The sequence below is a fragment of the Lytechinus pictus genome, chromosome 4, assembly GCF_037042905.1.
Source record: "Lytechinus pictus isolate F3 Inbred chromosome 4, Lp3.0, whole genome shotgun sequence".
NCBI lineage: Eukaryota > Metazoa > Echinodermata > Echinoidea > Temnopleuroida > Toxopneustidae > Lytechinus > Lytechinus pictus.
This window is the reverse complement of record NC_087248.1, coordinates 11,080,801-11,102,763: the sequence shown is the minus strand read 5'-3', so window position 1 is coordinate 11,102,763 and position 21,963 is coordinate 11,080,801. Positions and strand designations below refer to the sequence as shown.

Genomic DNA, 21,963 nt, shown 5'->3' with positions numbered 1-21,963 from the left:
TAACTTTCTTATTTTACATCCAGATTTATGAAGTTTTCAGTGTTGTTTTGTTTTATTTTTCTCTATTGATTCACATCAACAGTTTTCTGGGATGGACTTGACCTTTAAGGAACGGAGTGTTTTCCACTGCAACATAACCTGCACACATAACGCAGGCTTCAGTCATCTGTCCGTCCGGCCGCTGGGTGGACTTGAACCCTAGACATTTGGTTCGACAGGCAGATGCTTTACCGACTGAGCCAACTTTGCTCTCAAAATCAATAACTACCTCGTAATATGAAAAAAAATGTACATGTATGAATTGATTAAATCCTACATGCTTTAATCAATAGTATATTTTTAAACAACATTGGGCGATTCCATGCTAGAAAAATCAGCCATTTTCACAACATTTTTGAACCTGCTGTCCAAACGAACGAAGGACTTTAATTTGCTTTGTGGTAATATCAAAGTACTACTGGGTAGACATGCAAAAAACTGACAACGAACAAAAATATGTTGTCCATAGGTGAATTAGAGCTTAAAATGTTGCGTGTCGTACGGGACATTTCTGCGTCCCGCGTACGTCACGCAACATTTTCACCTATAATTTACCCATAATCAATTTTTTTTGTGTTGGTTATTAGTTTTCACATGACTACCCACTATAGCTTTATCATTGACAAAAATAATATTTTATTGCCCAAGCATTCGGCTAGGAAACTAGAAAATGTTCCGTATATACGACACGTATGGAATCGCCCATTGACGTATTCATTTGAAAATTAAAGGGAGAAAACCTGATCACTTTGCTGTTCGCCTCCCATCAGGCACAGGTGATGCCAAAATATAATGATAATTGATAGAATTTGTGAAGGACGTTTACACAGGTGCAGTTGTACAAAATTTTATTTATTTTTTATTCAGTGCTAGTACACATGGAAATCTGTTTGTAATTATGCACCCATTCGATATTAAAGGGGCCATATCAGCTGTAGCCTATGTATGTGCTTTCACAAAATATATCATAACGATAATTTTCATAATACTGGAACTTGAAACATTATTACCTATATTACCATCGGTCAATTATATTGGTTTAAAGGGGATAACCATCCTGACGATAAAGCCTTAAAGATGTTGTAATGAAAGCAGGAAAAAATAAAGAATAGTATTTGGTGAAGATTTGACAAAAATACATCAAAGAATGAGAGAGTTATGATTTTGTTTTTTAAGATTTAAATTGAGCAGCTGCTCGATATGTCGTGTCCTGTAAATTCCATGAATTCCCCCTTTTCATGGTTCTTAATTACTGAAAAGTATATATTCTTTCTTATAGGTGGAACGAAATGATGAATCCGAAGATATAATTAATGCACAAATAAAAGGATTGAGAAAATGCCATTTGTGTCACATACCCAAATTCTTAAGGATCCGTATATTAACTCTGTTGATCTTTGCTGGAATTTCGCCAAATTTTCATCAATATGTTTCTTTTCCTTTTCTGATTTAATTACAACCCACTTCACGTCAGTGTTCACTATAGGCCTATCCATCTGATAAGTATGCTTTTTATGCAGATGAAAAAATACAACTGCAAAAGAAAAACAACAAAAACAAACAAATAAATAAAACTGACATATTTGATGATTCAAGGTACAATATCGTTTGTATTATTGTAATATTATTTAGCACACAATATCACATAAATATAGGCCTACGTTTTGATACAGTATCTTAGGTCATAACTTCTTTTGATACCACAAACAGCAAGATCCAACACTATTCTCAGTAGGCCTATAATACAAAGATAAAAATATTGATGAATGCGATACTATAAACCTCCCATATAATGTCGGAAGCTGAAAGTGTATATCCCTTAATAATAAAAGGCACACATCTTCTGTTTTTCCTGATTGTTATCACTTTCTTTTTTTAAGTCAAAATTTAATCAGTCTTATACCTAGTGGCGCAATGAGTCAAAATTTGAGGGGTATACACAATACAGTTTATGATCGACGCAAACATTGTCATAATTTCAAAATGAATACTATATACATGTAAGTTTACATAAGTGTAGAAGAGAGTATGATATTTCACTCCTCTTTTTCCTTTCATTTTCTCTCTTTTTGTTCCTAGTGGATTTTTTAGGACGGTGCCCCCAGCCCTCCACGTATATGCTGAGTATACTGCATTCCTTAGAAAAACTATAGTGATACATATCACATGGAAGACAACAGATTGAAAGACAATATCATCTATATCAATAACACGAAAATGTATGTTTGTTTTCTATTGCAGAAAGATTTAGATTTAAAAAAATAGGAAGGCATCAAAATCTGTTAAGGCATCTTATTTCAAGGAGATTAAACTTTGAAAATTTCACTGAAATTCAGTCAACGATTTATAATAACAGAGAAGAGCATAATTAAAAATATGAACCAATTTGCTATATATTTTTTTTTATTGATGGACATTTGTCATCCATTTCCACGATGAATGCCTGTATCAATGATACAACGGTTACGAGAAAACAATGTTTGAAATACAGTTATATCAAAACATATAGACCATTTAGCCGGGCCGTTTAGAAGCATACAGTATTAAATCCAATATTTTATATGACACATCAGATAAATATACTTACAAATCGATACATCACCATAAATTATCAAAGAATATTACGAAAATAATTTTATCATACGCACCCTTATATCCATAAGTTAACAAACAAACACACGATATCACAATTTTTTTTAGTGCTTGCTCAGAAAAATATTCAACACGTTCTACAAGAAAATGACGTATTTTCCGTTGAAACTCGAAGAAGAGTAATGCGATTGAATTAAGGCATACTCAGTTATAAGTGCATTACAAGTACAGTGAATGTCCACACCGACGACTATTTTGGTTCATAAAACAGATAAAATAAAAATATGAATGAAGTTTTGGCGAATAAAAATCCTGTAAACTTTGCTATTATTGGCATTTAAATACAAACTTTACGTCAAGTTGGACTACCTCCTTTAAATTGGATCAGTCAACGAAAAGTGTACTACCCATACATCTCTATGGTCCTACCCTATTTTGATATCCACATTTCCTATAGAATGATTATAATCAGCTCGATATGCAACTTTATTTCTAAGCATTCCATGCTTTTGTGTCGCAGGTCAAATCGATGCCAATAGTTGTTGCAATATTTAAACAGACTCAGCAAGATATATGTAAATGCAAATATGCACACAAAATATATAATTGTCTATACTGATATTTAATAAATGATATACATTAGATTTGATAATTTATTACATGATAATGTTGAGAGATACTGACTGTCCATGTAACCAGTTGATTGAACGTCGAGGGGGCAGCGCCAATCAAAGTATATCCATTCGGTCTTTCAAGTAATTAAAAAAAATATTAAGAAAAGTAAAGACAAGTCTAGAAAGAGAATTGGAAATAGAAGCACTGGTCGTGGAATTTTATAATACCATGCGGAGAAAAAAGGACGTCAATATCAGATGCCCCATCATTACACTGGCGCCGCCCCCATGGGTTTAAGATTTTTGTTGGGCTTGTGGTTGCTGTTGTTGTTGTGGTTGTTGCTGCTGTGGTTGAGCAGCCTCCTTCCCAGCTTGTTGCTGCTGTTGTGGCTGGGCTTGAGGTTGCTGTGCTTGTGGTTGCTGATTTGCCTGTGCCGCCGCTACATCTGCGTTTAACTGGTCGGGTGAAAAAATTATTGTTAAGTTAAGAGTAAGGGACGCAGAGATTCGAAGGGGTGGGGAGAAAAAAGAAAGAACGAGAGAGAGAGTGAGGGTGGTCAAATTCAATTCAAATTAAAAAACAAAACAAAATTAGTACATGTGTATAATTACATTCAGTGATATAAATAACAAAGAAATTTACAAGCATTGATCATTGAATTTTTAGTTCTAAATACATGAAAAATACAGCAATTTGAGCTCGCGCGCTTCGCGCTTGCAATATTTAGTCCTTATGAAATACCTTATCTTGACTTGCTTGTAAGAATAAACAAAACGTTAGTATTCAGTTAGGACTGCTCCTCTAAAAAAACCCAACGAAAATCAGCATTTAGCAGCCGATCCGGTAAAATGTGGATGAAAATATATTTTCCGCCTCCCTCCCATTGGCGAAATACATGAATATATACAAATGGGAATTCACTCAAAGGCATAGCTTGTATATAAAGATAAACATGTATTGAGAGGGAGATCGAGTGGGTGGAGGGCACTGCCAATGCTCACCCCAAACCCATAAGGCACACATTCGAATTAACCTGACTATACGTATTGGGTAATGCATTTGGGCATTATTCAAGTATTAAAAACAACGTTTAGCTATCAATACATTACCCTTTGCATGCTTATAGACTTATAATTTAAGATTTCATTTGAACAGGTGATTTGTTATAGGCCTTGTAATGTTTAACTTGTTATCCAGATGTGATATCACACTTCAAAATCGATGTCGAATCGACATGACTCTCTCCCCGTTCCGTCTGTCCCTCTCCCTCCCCACCCCCTCTCCCTCTCTGCCTTCTCTCTTTTACTATTTCGCTATTACCCACTAGATGCAAATCCCCATCTTTCTCTTGCTGTCTCCTCCCCGGGGCCCCGTCTTACAAAGAGTTACGATTGATCCAATCAATCTCAAATGTATGGAAATCCATGCACACCGTAATTTTTTTCTACAGGAAATTTGTACAATCTCCGTACTAAACAGAGAATCACACTGAATTTTCAAGAGAATGATAATTGTATACATATACATCATATCTAGAAAATATTTTGAACAATCATACATTTTAGATGTTGATGTTGCTGGCTTTCTATAATTATTGTTGATTGGATCAATCACAACTCCTTGTAAGACGGGGCCCAGGGGTCCGTTGCAGAAAGAGTTGCGTTTAAACGCAAGTCAAAAAATCAATCGCAAGTAACAAATGCGCGCTGTTGATTGGTTGAAAATCAAGCTGCACATGATTTTTAGAGTTGTGATTGATTGCAACTCTTTCTGCAATGGGCCCCTGGGGCCCGTTGATCTCTCCCTTTCTCTCTTACCCCCCTCTCTCTCTTTCTTTATCCTACTACTCCCTCTCTCCCAATCTCTTCTTATTTCCCCATCTCTCCCTCTTGCTTAATTTCTTAAACGAAATAAAATTAAAACCATTTACAATGTTGATGGTCTTACACTTCTTACAATTCTTGAACGCTGACGAGTCAAACCATAATTATTCCAATAAACAAGAAATAAAAATGAATTTTCAAGTGTTACGGATCGATTTGTAGTCATTCCATACAAAGTATTTCATGCAAGGGTATAGGTAGATACGGACCATATCGACTTGCTTTATAAAATACCCCAAAACAATATCGCTCAGAGGTGTTTGGAATATCAAAATAATAATGACTGAATAATGATGATGATCAAGTTTAAGAAAATCGACTACTTTATAGGCGTACCTTCTCGACTTGACTCCGTAAATTGGCACTTTGCTCTTCCAGTTCATGCACTCTGTTTTCTGCGTTTTGCTGGTCTTCTTTTGCTTTATTTGCTTCATCGTGCGCAGTTTGTAATTCACTTCTCACACTATCTATCTCGGTCTAATTGTGGGGGAAAAAGACATTAATCAAATAAATGATTGAATTCTAATCAACACTGCATGCCAATTTAATGACTCAACAATTTAGTGATTTTATTTCTTACTTTCGATGATGCCTCACAAATCCCCAATTTAAGGAAACATTATGTCATGAACACATCATTATTACATATTATGGCCTGAAAGAGTACTCTCCCAAATAATTATATACCATATTTATGTGCTATGTGTCCAGGTTACACAAAGGTTTGCGATTAATTGCAAATATGAAAGAGCCGCACTGATTGGTCCCTTGTCAGTATTTTAAATCTAATGCCCGTGTAACATTGATATTGATTGGTCAGTTCATTTAGCGATTGATCGCTGATCTTTGTGTTACGGAGGTATTCTTTGCAGTGAAGAAACTTTTAATTTGCGCCAAAGTGAGTCATACTGCAATGAATGAATCCAGATGTCATTGATGTCATAATCCTATAAGGATTGCATTAAAATCCATTTCAAAACACCTTTTCAATCATTTACATTATAATTGTTAAATAAACATGTTTTAGTATCAATTCTCAAGTAAATTTCAATGACAACGGATTTGCAAGGGTGTTTACTAACTCATGCAGGATAATGACATCATTGGCATCTGAATTCATTCATTGCAGTCATGCCTTACTTTGGCGCAAGTCAAAATTTACATCACTGCAAAGAATACCTACTAATTATCCAAGCGTTAACACATACCACATAAATAAGTATCAAATTAATAAGGAGAAGATACGCTTTCCAGCTATATAAAATGATTATGCGTTCACGCCATCCCCCCCCTCAGAATGTGGATTTGTGAGGTGTCTTGTTTTTTTTTACTCACACGATATATTAGACATGTTAAATATAAGCTTTATGCCCTTGTCTAACTTCTGTTTAAAGCAATACCAATATTTAATTCACTGCATCTGTTGTTGTATAAATAATTTCCTGCTGCAATGAATAGATTACGAGTATGATAATTATTTTACTGTTAACCCTTGACCCGGACCCTTGATTTTTTTCTAATGCTTGAAAATGTTATGCACAAAATGCAATTTGCAATTAAGGGAAAGGAAAGTTTTCTTTTTAAAAATCAATATAAAGAAACCGAATGCTTGGAATCATTTTTTTAAATATTGTATTTCCAAACAGGGGCGGCGCCAGGGCATTTTGAGGGGAAGTGGCATGACGACTCATAAACAAAATTCTTGAATTACAGGGCGTTGTTCTTCGTTTCTTCTCTTTCTCCCCCCCCCCCCCTTCCCGGTAGCGCCGCCCCTTGGCCTGAACCTACAGATCTTAAAAACATAACAACGATGTATAGCTGAATTAGCATTGACAAATTTAAAGATATGACATTGTACATGTAAAATATTGCTTCCATTAACAAAAAAAATCTTCATGAGAGTACAAATCATCACGGATGAATTATTTGAGCTGGCTAAACATTCTTTTCTAGTTTTTAACATTATTTTTCCACAATGAAGTAGAAAAAATAAAATATGATAACAGTATATAATTACCTCTTTCTTTTCTATGTTTGTCGTTAATTCCTTAATCTTTTCGTCTTTTTCAATCACAGTCTGATCTGTTAATTTCTTCTCTTCTTCATGTTCTTTCCTTATATTTGCTACCTCTTCCTCTTTCTGCTTGACCAATGTATCACTGTTGCTCTTGGCTTCGGTGATGATCTTGAAGCGGTCGGCGAGCTTCTTAAGCTCGTCGCCGATGAGCTCGCGGTCGTTTGCCACGGCTGCAAGGCGTTCCTGGAGGTCGGTGTTGAGTTCGACCAGGGCGTTCGCCTTGCGTTGTGTTTCAATGGTGATCATGACCGATATGGCTATGAGCACGAAAGAGAGGAGGATGATGATTTTGGTCTGCGTGGCGTCCTTCATCTTCGTTCACAAGCGATTCGAATCTAGGACCTTCTGATGGGTTATATGAGAAATATGTCTGCAATAAATGAAAACATGATTTGATAGTAGTGATTTATCCCAAGCTAACATGTGAAGGCGTATTTTTGGTTGGCCTATACAGTGCGAATCAAAAAAAGTTTACACTTGGGAATTAAAAAATATACAACATGAGGGTAATTTTTTCACATCTAATCTTGGGTTTGGGTCTCATCTATCCAATGAAAGTAAAAGTTTTGACAGAATGTTACACTTGAGTGAGCACTGTCCATTTTTGTAAAGCTCGCATAAATCTGTTAGCGCAGAAATGCTCGTTTTCACGCTGTGTCAAGGAGAAAGGGTGATATCATACATTTCCCTTGCTTTTTTAGTCAATTGAAATAAAACGGATACATCCGAGCATTTTGTAACAATTTTGCCACCCAAATTGAAATTTCAACACTTAGTAAGCACAACCTTTACCCTTTTTGTGCCAGCTGGATCTGAGGACATAACTGAATCTGAACAAAAGTTTATAATTATCAGACATCTCCAGCATTTTTTCACTAAGTTTTTATCATTCAAAGTGGGTTTACATTTCATTTTTCATTTAATACTTGTTTCTCCACCCTTTTCCCAAGCTTGACAATGATTAACAAAATGAAAATCAAGCCTAAACCATTACATGTAAACACAGATCAGTGTAAAGCAAATATCGTCACGATGGCCTCGGTGTGTGGGGGAGTGGGGTGGGGCGCAATGCACTCTTCGAGGTGTTTTGGGCAAGGAAACAAGTTTTAAACAGTAAAAGATATCTTCAAATCAATTTTACTAGCTAGATTCCACGTGTTCTTCATGATTATAAAGGTCTACTTTTATTCGCATAACTATTTCAAAGTTTTGCGCAAATCATTTTCACTAACTTTTCAAAAGTCAGTGGTGCTCACTCAAGCGGACATATTTTTCGACAGTTATATCGTCATTTGCTTAAATGGATCTGTACAAATCTTAAAATGTGGAAAAATCTTCAGGATATTACAAATATATTATTTTACAGGATTTTTTCTAAGTGTAAACTTTTTATTTGATACGCACTGTATAGGCCTATAATACAAAGTTTCCAAATTATTTTCGCAAATGGTTAACAGGGTTAAAAACCCACACACAAAAAAACTCATACCAATTTCATAGTATACGCCTATATAATAGAGCAAAATATTTGTTTATAAACTGAAAGTTTATCATGCGGTCCGTATGGTTGACTCTTATTAATATTAGCAAAGATTGATTATGACAGTCTCTCTCGATCATTAAAGTAACAAAATCAAATAATCATATTCATGTGATTTGCAAGTGTTGCAAAACCAATACTGGCAATACTGCATGTGTATATATATATATATATATATATATATATATATATATATAAATGTGTGAACTTATACATATACAATAGCTTTGGCAACTCTTATATTTAAATATTTTGTGAAAGAAATGCATGGATGAAGAGAACAATGGTAGGCGTAGCTTAAATCAAGGTATATACAGTATATATATATATATATATATATATATATATGTGTGTGTGTGTGTGTGAAATTATACACGTACAACAGCTTTGGCAACTCTTTTATTTAAATATTTTGTGAAAGAAATGGATGAAGAGAACAATGATAGGCGTAGCTTAAATCAAGGTTCCCCCGAGCTATCTACCCTTAGGAAAAATTGGTGATGCCGAAAAAATATCTCTGCCATTAAAGTGTCGAAAATCTGTCTATCTGACGGTCAACCGGATCGGGGTCGCCCTAGCCACTAACCCGTCTCTGTGGTCTAGTGGTTAAGGCACTGGCGTTCAAAGCTGGGGGCCCGGGTTCGATTCCTGGCAGAAATATTTTTCGGCATCACCAATTTTTCCTAAGGGTAGAAAGCTCTGGGGAACCTTGATTTAAGCTACGCCTATCATTGTTCTCTTCATCCATTTCTTTCACAATATATATATATATATGTATATATAGCTCATATAAGCCCACATAATTTATCTAGAGGAAACTAGAAACTATATTATAGCTGACTACCAGGCTCTGCATGTGTATATGCCTATAGGCCCTCAGCATTCAATAGACTTACCTAGATTGCATATCAGCCAGGAGAGTTATTCCTCTATATAATCACAAGATAACAATGCCATGAATATACTCTGGTATGACATATAGTTTCCAATAACGAGCAAGTATCGGAAAAACTATCCCAAAATCACTGAATAATTACCACACTTGTCTGCTGCAGTCCCTAGATGCCACGTCAATAGTAATTGTATAAAGCATTTAGCAATGCATGTTAACGCCACTCGTCCACTGACATACACACCCAACGAAAGCGAGAGAGAGCATGTAGAGTAAGACAACAATGATTTAGATGTTGACTCTTCTCCAGAGTGGGACAAATGAGAAATAGAGGACAAGAGGTGTATTTAAGCAGGGATTAGGTCTACCAAAAGAAGAGAAATGGTTTATTCGCGAGTTATTGGGAAGCATGATTTACGAAGGACGATATGGAGATTGAGAAGGGAAAGGGGGGGGGGGCTTTGGAGGGTGCAGGGAGGCGATTGAGAGAGAGACATGAGAGTTAAGGGGGAGTTAAGAGAGAGAGAGGGGAGATGGACAAAGAGAGAGAGGGGAGAAAAGGTGGAGGAGAGAAAGATCGAGAGAGGTATATGAATATATATATATATATATATGTGTGTGTTAATTTAGTTTTAATTATTGGTTTTTGCTAAATTTTCATAACCAAAACAATGAAAATCTAGACAAGAAAATACAAATCTAAAATTTGACATTAGATATTAAAGGGGAATGAAACCTTTGGAACAAGTAGGCTTGTGTCAAAGCAGAAAAATCAAAGAATAAGAACAAAGAAAGTTTGAGAAAAATCGGACAAATAATGAGAAAGATATGAACATTTTGAATATTGCAATCACTAATGCCATGGAGATCCTCCCATTGGCAATGCGACAAGGATGTGTGATGTCACATGTGAACAACTTTCCCTTTGATAGACTGTAAACTTTCCCCAAAATGTATATTTTTGATTTTTCTTATGGTGATACAAACTCTTTATCCATGATGTATTCTTCAAAAATCTGTATTACATGCCCTACTATAGAAAGAACACATGATCTACTGATAGATGTGATAAAAGAGGCAGTTTAAGTGAAATATATACTAAAGTAATGGGGAGAGTTGTTCACAAGTGACATCACACATCTTTGTCGCATTGCCAATAGGAGGATCTCGATCTATGGCATTAGTGATCGCAATTTTCAAATGCTCATAACTTTCTCATTATTTGTCCGATTTTTCTCAAACTTTCGTTGATCTGTTTCCTTGATTTTTCTGTTTTCACACAATCTATCTTGTTCCAAAGGTTTCATCCTCCTGTAATGAACAAAATTTAATAATTTCGGATGTAAATCATCGATGTATATCATTCATTTAACAATTCAAGTGGTAATTAATTTGTTGTGGGTAAGGTGTATATCGGGCGAGCGTTGGGTGTGTGTGTGTGTGTGTTTGTGTGGGTGTGCGTGAGAAAGAAAGGGAGAGAGGGAGGGGATCGAGGGAGGGAGGGAGGGTGGAGAGGGATGAGGGAGAGAGAAAAAACAAGAGAGGGACGAATGGAATTGAGGGATAAAGAAATGCATGTTTTCACAATCAAGAGAATAGAATGGGCAAACAGACAACTGTTGATCTTGTTCTATTATTACATTACGCAATTCAGTACTTCAATGACCGATCTACACAATGGCTTGGATATAACACGTTTACACACAAACACACCCGAAAATAAATCAACCCATGAAATGGGGTATTCCCTTCCTTCTCACGTGTATCACAGACCAGTGGCTTAATTATAAAATGCTACTCTCGATTTCTCCTGGATCACATGACGTTATACACTCTATGAAAACTATACAGAAGCAAAAAACTTAAGTACAGGATTCAATAATAGTGATTTATATAAAAAAGAATGTACTGAGTTCTTTTAGCATCGGTTGATAGGATTGAATTGAATTGGATTCGTTTTTTTAAATGTACGGTTTTAGGCCAGTAAATGGCGTCGCTATTCCGACGGCGGCGTCGTCAACATTTTTTTTAATGTCATCATTAAAAAAAAAGTATGTGGACTTAGTGACTAGGCATAATGGTTATAAAGTATTACTGAACATCCTGCTAGGGGACGACACATGACCAAGGTCAAATTTAGGGTCAATGAACTTGATTAGACCCTGTTGGGGTATAAATATCAAAATCTTAACCGGAGGTTAAGTTTTTGAAATGTCATCATAACTTAGGAAGTATATGAGCCTAGTTCATGGAACTTGGACTTAAGGGTAATCAAGTATTACTAAACACCCTGAAGTTCAGGTCACATGATCATGGTCAAAGGTCATTTAGGGTCAATGAACTTAGACCATGTTGGGGAATCAATATCAACATCTTAACCGAAGGGTTAACTTTTTGAAATGTCATCCGATAACTTTGAAAGTTTCAATGGATCTGGTTCCTAGCTGAAACTTGGACAAAAAAGTATAGAGCCTATAATCAAGTATTACTGAACACCCTGCCTGAGATCAGGTCACATGACCATAAGGTCAATGAACTTTGGCCATATTTTGGGGGTCACATGACCAAGGTCAAAGGTCATTTAGGGTCTATGAACTTAGATTATGTTGGGGGAATCAAAACAAAATCTCAACTAAGATTAAGTTTTTTTTTAAATATCATAACTCTGCAAGTATATGGATCTAGTTCATGAATCTTGGACCGTGAAGCATATGAGCATCCTGCGTGAATTTCAGGTCACATGACCAAGGTCAATGAACTTTGGCCGTGTTGGGGTTATTTGTTGAACTGCCATCATAATTTTAAAGTTTATGGATCTAGTTCACGAAATGTGGACATAAGTGTAATCAAGTATAACTGATCGTATAGTTGCACAAGTCTTTGGTCACACGATCAAGGTCAAATGTCATTTAGGGTCAGTGAACATGATATTTTATCATCGTATTAATATGAATGGTGTTTTTGTGAATGATTATTCTATAGTCGATCAAAACAAAGTCAGCACGGCTTTCCTCATTGAATCGTGTAGTGCAGCTAGGTGAGACTGCCAGAGGCGCTCTACTTATTTATATACTTATTCATTTATTTATTTTTATTTTTATTTTTTTATTTATTTACTTATTTATTTATTTATCTATCTATCTATCTATTCATTATTTATTTATTTTTTTATTTTTTTATTTTTATTTATTCATGCATGTTCACAATGCCACAATGTAAATATAATGTATGAGATTACATAGATAATATGTAAAAGTATTTTACATGAAAAGTACATAATGAACATATACAAAGGTGCGAAAAGATAAGCAAGCATAGCCAGATTGGTTGAAACACCGTAGCTTATGTTAGTTTAATTTTGTTTCATCTAAGTCAACTCTTCGATATAAATTCCTACTTATATAAGTCTTTGCCGATTTCATGCCATTTCTCTTCGGTATGTGCCATGGGTGTCGATCAGTATTCATGGTTAGGGGGATGACCATGGCTGTATGCATATTTTTTTTCGGAGGGGGGGGGGGGGAAAGACAAATTTTCCACGAAACTCGAAAGCAAGGGAGAGAACAACTAAGCTTGCATGCCAATGGGGCACTTTTGCATTTTCTAAAGTGAAATGCACACTTTGGTTATTTTGTGTTGTAAAGTTTTCAATATAAAAATGTTATTTCTAAAAGATTCTGGGGAGATATGACGTAAAAGGCCAAATTTAGATTTTTTACATGAGAGAGGGCAACGCGAGCGAAAACTTTTTTGACCTCTTTATGCAAAAATCTAATTTTCAGTGCAATAGATTTTGACATTAAAACTTATATATTTGCGGATCCAGGGGGGCACAGCCGGCCGGTGCCCCCCCCCCCTTTTGAGAAGCAAAATTAAAATTTGTAATGTAAAAATGCCGTTATAACTGTAACAGAAGTGTGATGAAGACCTTCTTTTTTTTGCTTGTCAAATTTTCCTCGAAAAATGCGCCCATGGACCTGTCCACGGAGGATTATTCTATTGTTACTGGGGATACGTGCTGAGCATTGTCACAGCACGTACCCCATGCAGTATAATCATCCGTGGATATAGGTCCATGAATGTGTCCCCCCCCCCCCTGGAAAATCTTGGATCCGCCCCTGGTGGGGTATCATACTTTGCAAAAACGGAATAGAAAGTGGAGTAAACCCCGAGTAATATTAACCTGGAGCGGTCCGTGAGAAAGCCCCCCCCCCCCCCCCCCCATGAATCGGGAATATACTACGTATAAAAACGTTGCCTTTCCTTGTTGCCCGATATTTTTCCCCTAGGATACTTTGCTCCGGTTATCAAAGATGGCATGCTTCAGGATTTTTAGAGGACGGCCTGTTCTAATATTTCAGAAACAATCATGTATTGGGACACGAATTCCTTGCAGTGTTCGTGAAATAAACGGTAAGATGTGATTGTTACAGACCCTTTTATTGATTTACAATTAGCAGAAAATCGTCAGGTTATCTCAATTTTTCTTGTAAAAAATACCTGGGAAACGGGTTCATTGTCCCACATGTACACTTTCATGTAGGCTGCTGGCATGTTGCAAATGCAAAATTGAAATGCGGGCTTCATTTAACCATATTAACAACAAGTAGATCTATCTAGAGCACTCAAATAATAAATTGTAATTTTATATGGAGAAAGTGTCAAGGCTGATGAGTTGAAGAAGGGGAAAAGAAGAAGAAAAGTTTTAAACCAGGCAAGGATAGAGTGAGACAATCGTGTTGTGAACATGCATTGTGACTGTGTGAGTGTGACAATTCATGCATGGCGATTGTGACATTGTCTTGCTGGGCTGCTGGCCACTTGCAGTCTGCAACCACCCTGTCTGTATTGAGTGGAGTCCATGCAACATACAAAACACACATCATAAAAGTCTTTAAAACATCACTTGTGTCATTTGTAAAAATATGTTGATGAAGTCAAGATTTAAGCGAAATCCATCATGTAGAGTGTCTGTGTAGATTAAGAAAATTAATAGAATTCTTAGTTATTTATAAAGTATGATTAAAAACCATTTTCAATTTTTTAATAGAAAATGACATTTGATTGATTTTTTTTTACTACATGTCAAATGGGGAAGTTGCTGGCATATGACGTCACAATTTAAAAAATTTAAATGCTTGTAATTTCCAAGTCTTTGACTTTTATCAAACCCTCAACAATATATTTCTTTTTTTTTCTATTTTAACAAAAAAATTTGTTAACAGGGTGAACTTGCCCTTTGATTTCTTTCATTTATGATCCATTTTTCATTATACATCTTTGACTGGATTTTTCTTCACCAGAGCCTTCAAAATCTGTAATTTTTTAGTGTATTTTTTGTAAGTTCTTCTATTGGTGGTAAGTCAAAAGTATGGCCCACATATTCTCTTAATTTCGAAAAAAATAATTCAAACAAACCAATTTAGTTTTTGGCCAAGGCATTTGAGGATTAACTAGTATGATGGGGGGACCTAAAGCTACGCACTTTGTTTTCAAACGATGAAAACTATGCCGATTTTAATATTTCAACAAATATCTTTCACTAATTTGTGGCAAACATTCTAAAGATCATTAACCAAGAAGAAAATATCGCAAAACTCACTAATACGAAAATCCCGCCGTGTTTTCTGAACACCTCTTGATTTCGCCGCCCGATGTAGAAGGGGTCCTAAAGCTACGCACTCGATTTATCATGCAAAAAAATAGTATTTCCTGTACCTAAATTTCTAAAATATATTCAAATTATTATGGGATAAAATGAAATTAAAGCGAATATAACTCCAAAATTCCAAACAGTTGTTTGTTTTCTCTGCATTTAGAGATTTACTTCAGCCTCTGTAGAAAAAATTGAATAGGAATCGTTCGTCACTCTGCAGTCACAGTTCCACACACAGAGTGCGCATTTGCCATAAAACTGCATGCGCGATGAGTGGTGCGTAGCTTTAGGACCCGCGCAGCTTTAGGACCCCCTACCATACTGACTGTCCCCAACAGCAAGAATTTATCCACCAGATAGAGAGAAAACAAGCCAAATATTACTGGTCAACATTATTTTAGCACACTTGGGGTAATGGGGTTACTAATCCAGGACATCATTAGTGACTTGTGCCAGACATAGAATCTTCATCAGAGAGCTACAATAGAGCTTGACTTTGTTGTTCTATGTCCTATTTCATTTGGTAAAAAAGGATATCCTCTTGTATTTGACGAATCTAGATATTTCTCATAATGAAAAGGATTCAATTTACTTCTGAAGTTCTGATTGAACCCCTAGGTTGTTACATTTGATTAAGCCCACCCCCTTGGTCCCCCAAATTTCTTACTGCTCTGGTGCATGGGTATTGCTTTCAGTGCCTAAATTAATTTAAGGCAATGGAAGGCCACAGCATTGGATGCTCTTTGATAGGTCCCTATACCCCTCTTGTGACATTGGCCTTTGATATTTTTGTGCCCTGTTTTATTTTTCCCATTTGTGCGGAAAAAAGAAGTGCTCTATAAAATGTTAAAAGTGGTCTTGCCCTAGAAATATTGAAATTTAAGTCCTGAGATTTACAGATATGTTTCACTGTGCAAAAAATGTGTTTTTGCCAAGGCTTTGATGTCATCCTTGCTTTGCTTGGTAAAAGTAATACTTTATTACAATTTCCTATTTACTGTTTGAAATTTTACCAGTAAAATAACAGTGTTGAAAAACTTGCAATATGAATTCAAATTTCTCTTCATGACTCTACAGGCTCAAAATCAGCTTATGCTAGTTCAGATGACTCGGGCAAAAGTGATCATTCACCGACTGATGCCAACCAGCCTGAAGACTCCACCCAACCTACAACAAAACCACTCCCCTCCCAGCACGCACCTGCCACCACCCGAGGACCGCGGCGGAAGAAGGTTGGTGAGGCCCTGCAGGAGAGGAAGTATTTCAGCCCTGAGTTTATGCCTCCCATGGGGCAGAGGAGTACGCTGAAAGACTTTCTGGAGAGGGAAGATTGTTACAATAGACGAGAGGTCCTGGATATTCCAGAGTTTTATCAAGGTAGAGTTATGTTGTAATCAATATATATTTGTGTTATTTATTTTGTTATATTGATAATATTTTGTATTAAAAAGGGAAAGATAAATTCACTGTATAAGTTTTCATGCAAATTTGTTGATTTTTTAATGAAATGTATGAAAAAAATAGAAATAAACAACTACTATAAATCTTAGGGTTAATCTCCATCGGCTGAGGTTTCTTTTTGGATAACATATAAGCAGATTCATCATCAATCATCATCATTTATTACGGTCAGCATTTTCTGTCTAATGAAGACTCTAACCCCGACTCTTACACCATGATGACACTCCCTGCTTCCGCTTCTTTCTGTCTTGAGCATCTTCCTTGCTCAGACCAACCTTACTGTGGTCCATCCCTTCTGTCTTTTTCCTTCAGTCTCTGTGTCCATCACTTTCTTCCTGCAGCTTCCTTCCTCCATCTTCACTGTCTTATTCAGATCTCTCATACCTTCTCATTGATATCAAATCTATTCCCTGCCCAACTGCAGCCCACCCCTCCCCACCCCCCCAAAAATAAAATTAGAATAGCTCTCTTTAGGAGGCCAAGAAGTTTCCCTCTGCCAAATTGTTTAAAAGCAAAATTAAAGATGTGTTTAAGAATCAATTTATAGCTATTTCAAGCATATCTGGAGCTCCTTTGGCAAAGAAGATACGAATATTACTTTCTGCTTAAAACAGTTTGGTTTCTTACTTGGAAAGTTTGTATCATACCTAAGGCTTAAAGTATTATGATGAGTACTGTGTAACACACAAGTCCATGATTTTCTCTCTCCCCTCAATGAAGGTTCAATCCTAGCCGTAACAGTGTCTGACCCGTATGCTCCAGGAAAGGAAAATCGTTTTGTTGGCATCTGTATTGAAAGGAAAAACTACGGACTTGGTGCCAGTTTTAAGCTACGGAATTGCATAGATGATCAAGGTTAGTATTTCATCAGGAATTATAGAATTTTACAGACAGTGGTGTAGGAAGTAACTGATATTAATTTAAATGTAAATGTTTATTCTCCAGATCTATGTAACAAAAGTGTATTTAGACTGTATTGTGGGGACTCAAAAATAATGCATTTTTTTAAAAGTCTTTATATCAAGAAGGTTTATAGTTCATTATGTTTTTCAATGTATCTGTATTCAGTTTTAAGAAAAAGGAACTTAAGATAATATTTTGCTTAGTTGTGGTCCAAGTTCTTCCAAAATGGGAAATTCTTGAATCAAACTCACCACTCAAAAGTATTTACAGTTAAGTCAAATTAATGAAATGATAGAAAATTAGAAATCATATTCTTAATCATCAAAATGTATACATTCACTTGTCACTATACCGTTACAACACAATAATTGTATCATCTGATATCCAGGTATTGAGATCAACTATGAACTGTACAACCCCCTCATCAAAAAGATTGAGGTTATCAAACTTGAGAAGAGGCTAGATCGCAACCTCCTCTACCTGCGAGATGCCTTGCCTGAGTACAGCACCATAGATCCTGACATGACAACAATCAAACATCCTCCGGGCAAACCAGTTCCTGTCAACGATGTGAAGGTAAATGAAGGATTTGTGCTCAAGCCAATTATTTCCCAAACACTTAAATCTTTTAGCACATTCTTACAAAAATATGTGAACAACCACCCCAAAACTACCAATAAGTCATCAGGGAAATAAAAACAAATAGTAAATTGGTCTTCAAAAAGCCAAAATTCAAATTTTAGCTTATCTGAAGAAGTGTTTCTTCATCTTTGTACTCTAAAAATTTCAAGTTGTAAATTTGAATAGAAAATAAGTTTCTTTGACACATGAAACATGGAACAGACTCACCGGGCAGCAGTCAAACTTGAGAGGAGAATGGCTAGCAAGAGGAGCAGTCCAGTGGTCCAACAAAAGCTGGTTGTCCAAAACATCCAACATCACTGCGGGACTTGTCGAAAAGAGGCGTAAGCCAATACATATGAAGGTTGCCACAAGGAAAGAACATGAAGGCCTGGGGTAGCTCATTTCGATAGAGAATATGCAAGCAATGCACAGAATGCAGAGAAGATGCAAGGCAATGCAAAAAAGTTGAGATAAATGTGGAGTGAATGCTGATTTAAAAGTAGATCTATTTGACTTGTTAAAATAATTGTTGTTGCAAAGTTTAAAAATGGCCGCCAACATGTGCCAGACACACCCCAAAATACCACAAATTCCACAACCTTACAAAGATATTCCAATACACAAACACTCTAAATATCCAGTAAAATCACTTCAAAAAACATTATCACCACACTGAAGACTGATACAATATAAATGTACACCTTAAAAATGTAGAAAACCTATTATAAAATCAGACCGTAATAGGCCTAGGCCTACGTTATAACCAATGCTGGGAAAAACTCCCCAATCAACACACGAACCACTAGGAAAAACCACCCCGACTGTAGTGGGGAGTAGTTCGCGAGCGCCTCGTCTGAGGTGTGGCACAATACGTGTGAAAATGTAAAATATTTTGGCGATAGAATTTCACCTTTGGCGAGTGAAATATATAAAAATACGGTAATCTACAGTTTCTAAAAGGGTTTGCAGCCCGTTTGAACTAGAAATTAATTAAAATTAGAAAAATCAAGACAGAAAAATAAGCAAAAAATGGAGCTAAAAAGAAGCGACGTCAGCGCACGTCAGTCAGGTAGAAAGGTGCATAAATGAAGACTGTTTATTTTTTCTTATTGTAAATCTATGATCAAAGAATAAACAAATATTCCCCTCCTCGAGTTTGCAGGAAACATAAGCAGGTGTGATGAGCATAATGATTTATCTGACCTTATAATCAGCCATGCCTTATTGATGCAAAGCCTTTGTAATCATTACTGCATTTTTCCATTAAAAACTTTAATTCTAGAATACTTTTCTTCAAATGGCTTTACCCAGCCATCTGCCATGATGTATTTAAATTTCAGATTGTCTTATTTATAAATTAAACTTATCCTAGATATCAACAAGTTTTTTTCTGAAAAGTCATTGATGAATCTGTGCAAATTAAGACAATCCCTTAATTTAGATGGTCCTAGACTTTGGCATTCTTTTCCTCTCAACATTGGAAACTTGCACCCTCCCTCTTCCTATCGAGAAAAAATATGTAAAGATCTTTTATATAAAGATAAGTTCTTGCTCACTCATATAATTTCCCTTTCTATATTTACTGTATTTGTTAAGGGTTCGGTTAATTCCATGCCAGAAAAATGTTGATTTGAATCAAAAGAGAAAAATCAAACAAGCATAATGCTCAAAATTTCATCAAAATCAGATTTGAAATAAGGAAGTTATGACATTGTAAAGTTTCATTTTAATATGTTTCATGAAACAGTTGTGCACACAACTCAGTGATATACAAATGTATGTTTACCGTGGTCTTTCCTAACTTGTGAATGGTGAAGAAATCTATCTTATTTATCCTTACGAAACAGTTAATGTTTTGAGAGACAAAAATGCGATGATACATTGGAATTCTACTGTTAGAGATTTATGCCACTATTGGCTATCCATACTTAAACCACATCTTCAAACCAGAGTTTGAATTAAACCCAACTTCAGAATACAGGTCTATGGGATTTCAGTTTTATTTAAGTAAAGTTACAATCGTCTGATCACCTGTTTTTTTTCTGACCCATCTCCTTGCATAGGTGAAGATGAAACCCAAGCCATGGCACAAGCGATGGGAGCGGTATGGTTTCCAAGGAATCGACATGACGGAGGTGCTCTCCGAGGAGAGGATAGAGGAGGGCAAGAAGTGGTGGACTCCAGATTATGAGAAGATGGATCTTCTTAATCTATACAGGTCAAGTTCCCATAGCAACAAGGAGAGGGCGATGATCAAGGAGGAGTTTGAGAGGCATGTCCAGAGCCTGAAGCGGAAGAAGAAGTCTAGTGCTGGCTCATAGCAGTTTGCGAGTGGAATGGATTAATTTGGACTCTCATGCTCTAGTGGGGATTTGAGGTGGATGCCAAAGTCCCTAATTGACATTCTGAACCAACTGATGGGTATCATATGCATGGATCAGGAAGGAATATGATTGAATGACTGGATTGTTAAAAAAAATGATGCAGAGGAGATTAAAGAGGTAGGAGGTATATTTCTTAGGGCAATCCCGTCGCCTAGTGTGCGCCAGGTGTAAGTTTGCTTTTAGAGATCTTGTATCAGTTTGCCGGGCGGAGTGGACTGGTATACATGTAGACTGTAAAGCTCCGGTGGGAATTATTGTAGTTGTGGACACTGTAACCCCTCTTTGACTCTCAGTCAGGATGTGTTGGAGAGATCATTTGGATGAGTGGATTGTGAAAAACCCAAATAAAAATCAAGCAGTCAGATTTAAAGGGGAAGAAAAGTATTTTTTTTTAATCTAGGGCTAGTGCTACTTTCTGTCATTGAAGGGAGGGGGGGGGTACCATCCACTCCAGGCCATTTTATTTGAAATGTCAGAATATAAATTTGTTCTCATGGAAAGATAGAAGCATACCTGTATGGTGAAAAGCACACTTTGCTTTTACGAATTCAGAAATCTTGCATTATTTCATATAACTTTAAAGAGAAAAAAAAATTATGACACTTGTCCATCGACAAGTGCTCTTAAGAATCTACAACACCTAAAAACTTACCCTAATCCTAATCCTTTGATAGCAGTGGTCTCATTAACATGGAGTCCCGGGTTCAATACCATGTTGATGTGTTAAAATAAATATCCTCTTAAAAGTTATTATCCCTCAATCACAAGGTCCCTCTGAGAGGACATAGAGTCGCTGGTCCTTCGGCTCTTTTCTTTGAGGTGATCATCGTTGATAGATGCTCAGAAAAAAAATGTCAAAGGGTGCAAATAAATGTATTTTGTACTCTAAAATTCACTTCATACATCTGTGTTTTGACTCAGGGTAGTCCAAAATGTCTCAACATTGATTATGCTTTTATTTCCCTGTACTATTTACTCTTATTCTGATTCATGCAGCAAGGCCAAATTCACCCGAGAGCAAGTGGATTTGAATAAAAAAGGACAATTTGCATGTATTCAAATGTATCCCGATTACTGATTATATCTCTGTGCATACATAGGCATTCGTATTGGATACGTTATGACAAATAAAAATAACTTTGTAATATACAACCATTCAATGTTCATGTATTTACCTTGTGTCCTACTATTTTTTATTGTTTTGTTTAACCCTAAAATGGCCGGGGGGGGGGTTGAATCAACCCCCCCCTCAACATTTTCTGCGATCATTCTGCCGCGCGAAATTTTTTGACCGCGC

General features: G+C 36.2%; 2 protein-coding genes across 4 annotated transcripts; one reads left to right on the top strand and one right to left on the bottom strand.

The window, feature by feature from the left end:
• Positions 1 to 1,629: 1,629 nt before the first annotated feature.
• Positions 1,630 to 10,131, bottom strand: LOC129258445 (uncharacterized). Of its 3 annotated transcripts, none has more exons than XM_064098372.1 (4): positions 9,643 to 10,131; positions 7,147 to 7,576; positions 5,466 to 5,606; positions 1,630 to 3,701 (listed from the first exon to the last, which is right to left on the bottom strand). In XM_064098372.1, the coding sequence occupies exons 2-4, from the start codon at positions 7,516 to 7,518 to the stop codon at positions 3,540 to 3,542; spliced, it is 675 nt and encodes a 224-aa protein (XP_063954442.1). In that variant the 5' UTR covers positions 7,519 to 7,576; positions 9,643 to 10,131; the 3' UTR covers positions 1,630 to 3,539. The 3 variants fall into 3 exon arrangements, with proteins under 3 accessions (XP_063954442.1, XP_063954443.1, XP_063954444.1); XM_064098373.1 differs by having other exon boundaries at positions 9,784 to 9,954; XM_064098374.1 differs by having other exon boundaries at positions 7,147 to 7,551; positions 9,643 to 9,935.
• A 3,574-nt stretch (positions 10,132 to 13,705) lies between these two features.
• LOC129259028 (large ribosomal subunit protein bL19m-like) lies at positions 13,706 to 21,818 on the top strand. The gene is made up of 5 exons (XM_064098369.1): positions 13,706 to 14,051; positions 16,372 to 16,671; positions 17,476 to 17,610; positions 18,047 to 18,234; positions 20,346 to 21,818. Exons 1-5 carry the CDS (start codon positions 13,952 to 13,954, stop codon positions 20,601 to 20,603), a joined length of 981 nt encoding a protein of 326 aa, XP_063954439.1. The 5' UTR covers positions 13,706 to 13,951; the 3' UTR covers positions 20,604 to 21,818.
• Positions 21,819 to 21,963: the final 145 nt, after the last annotated feature.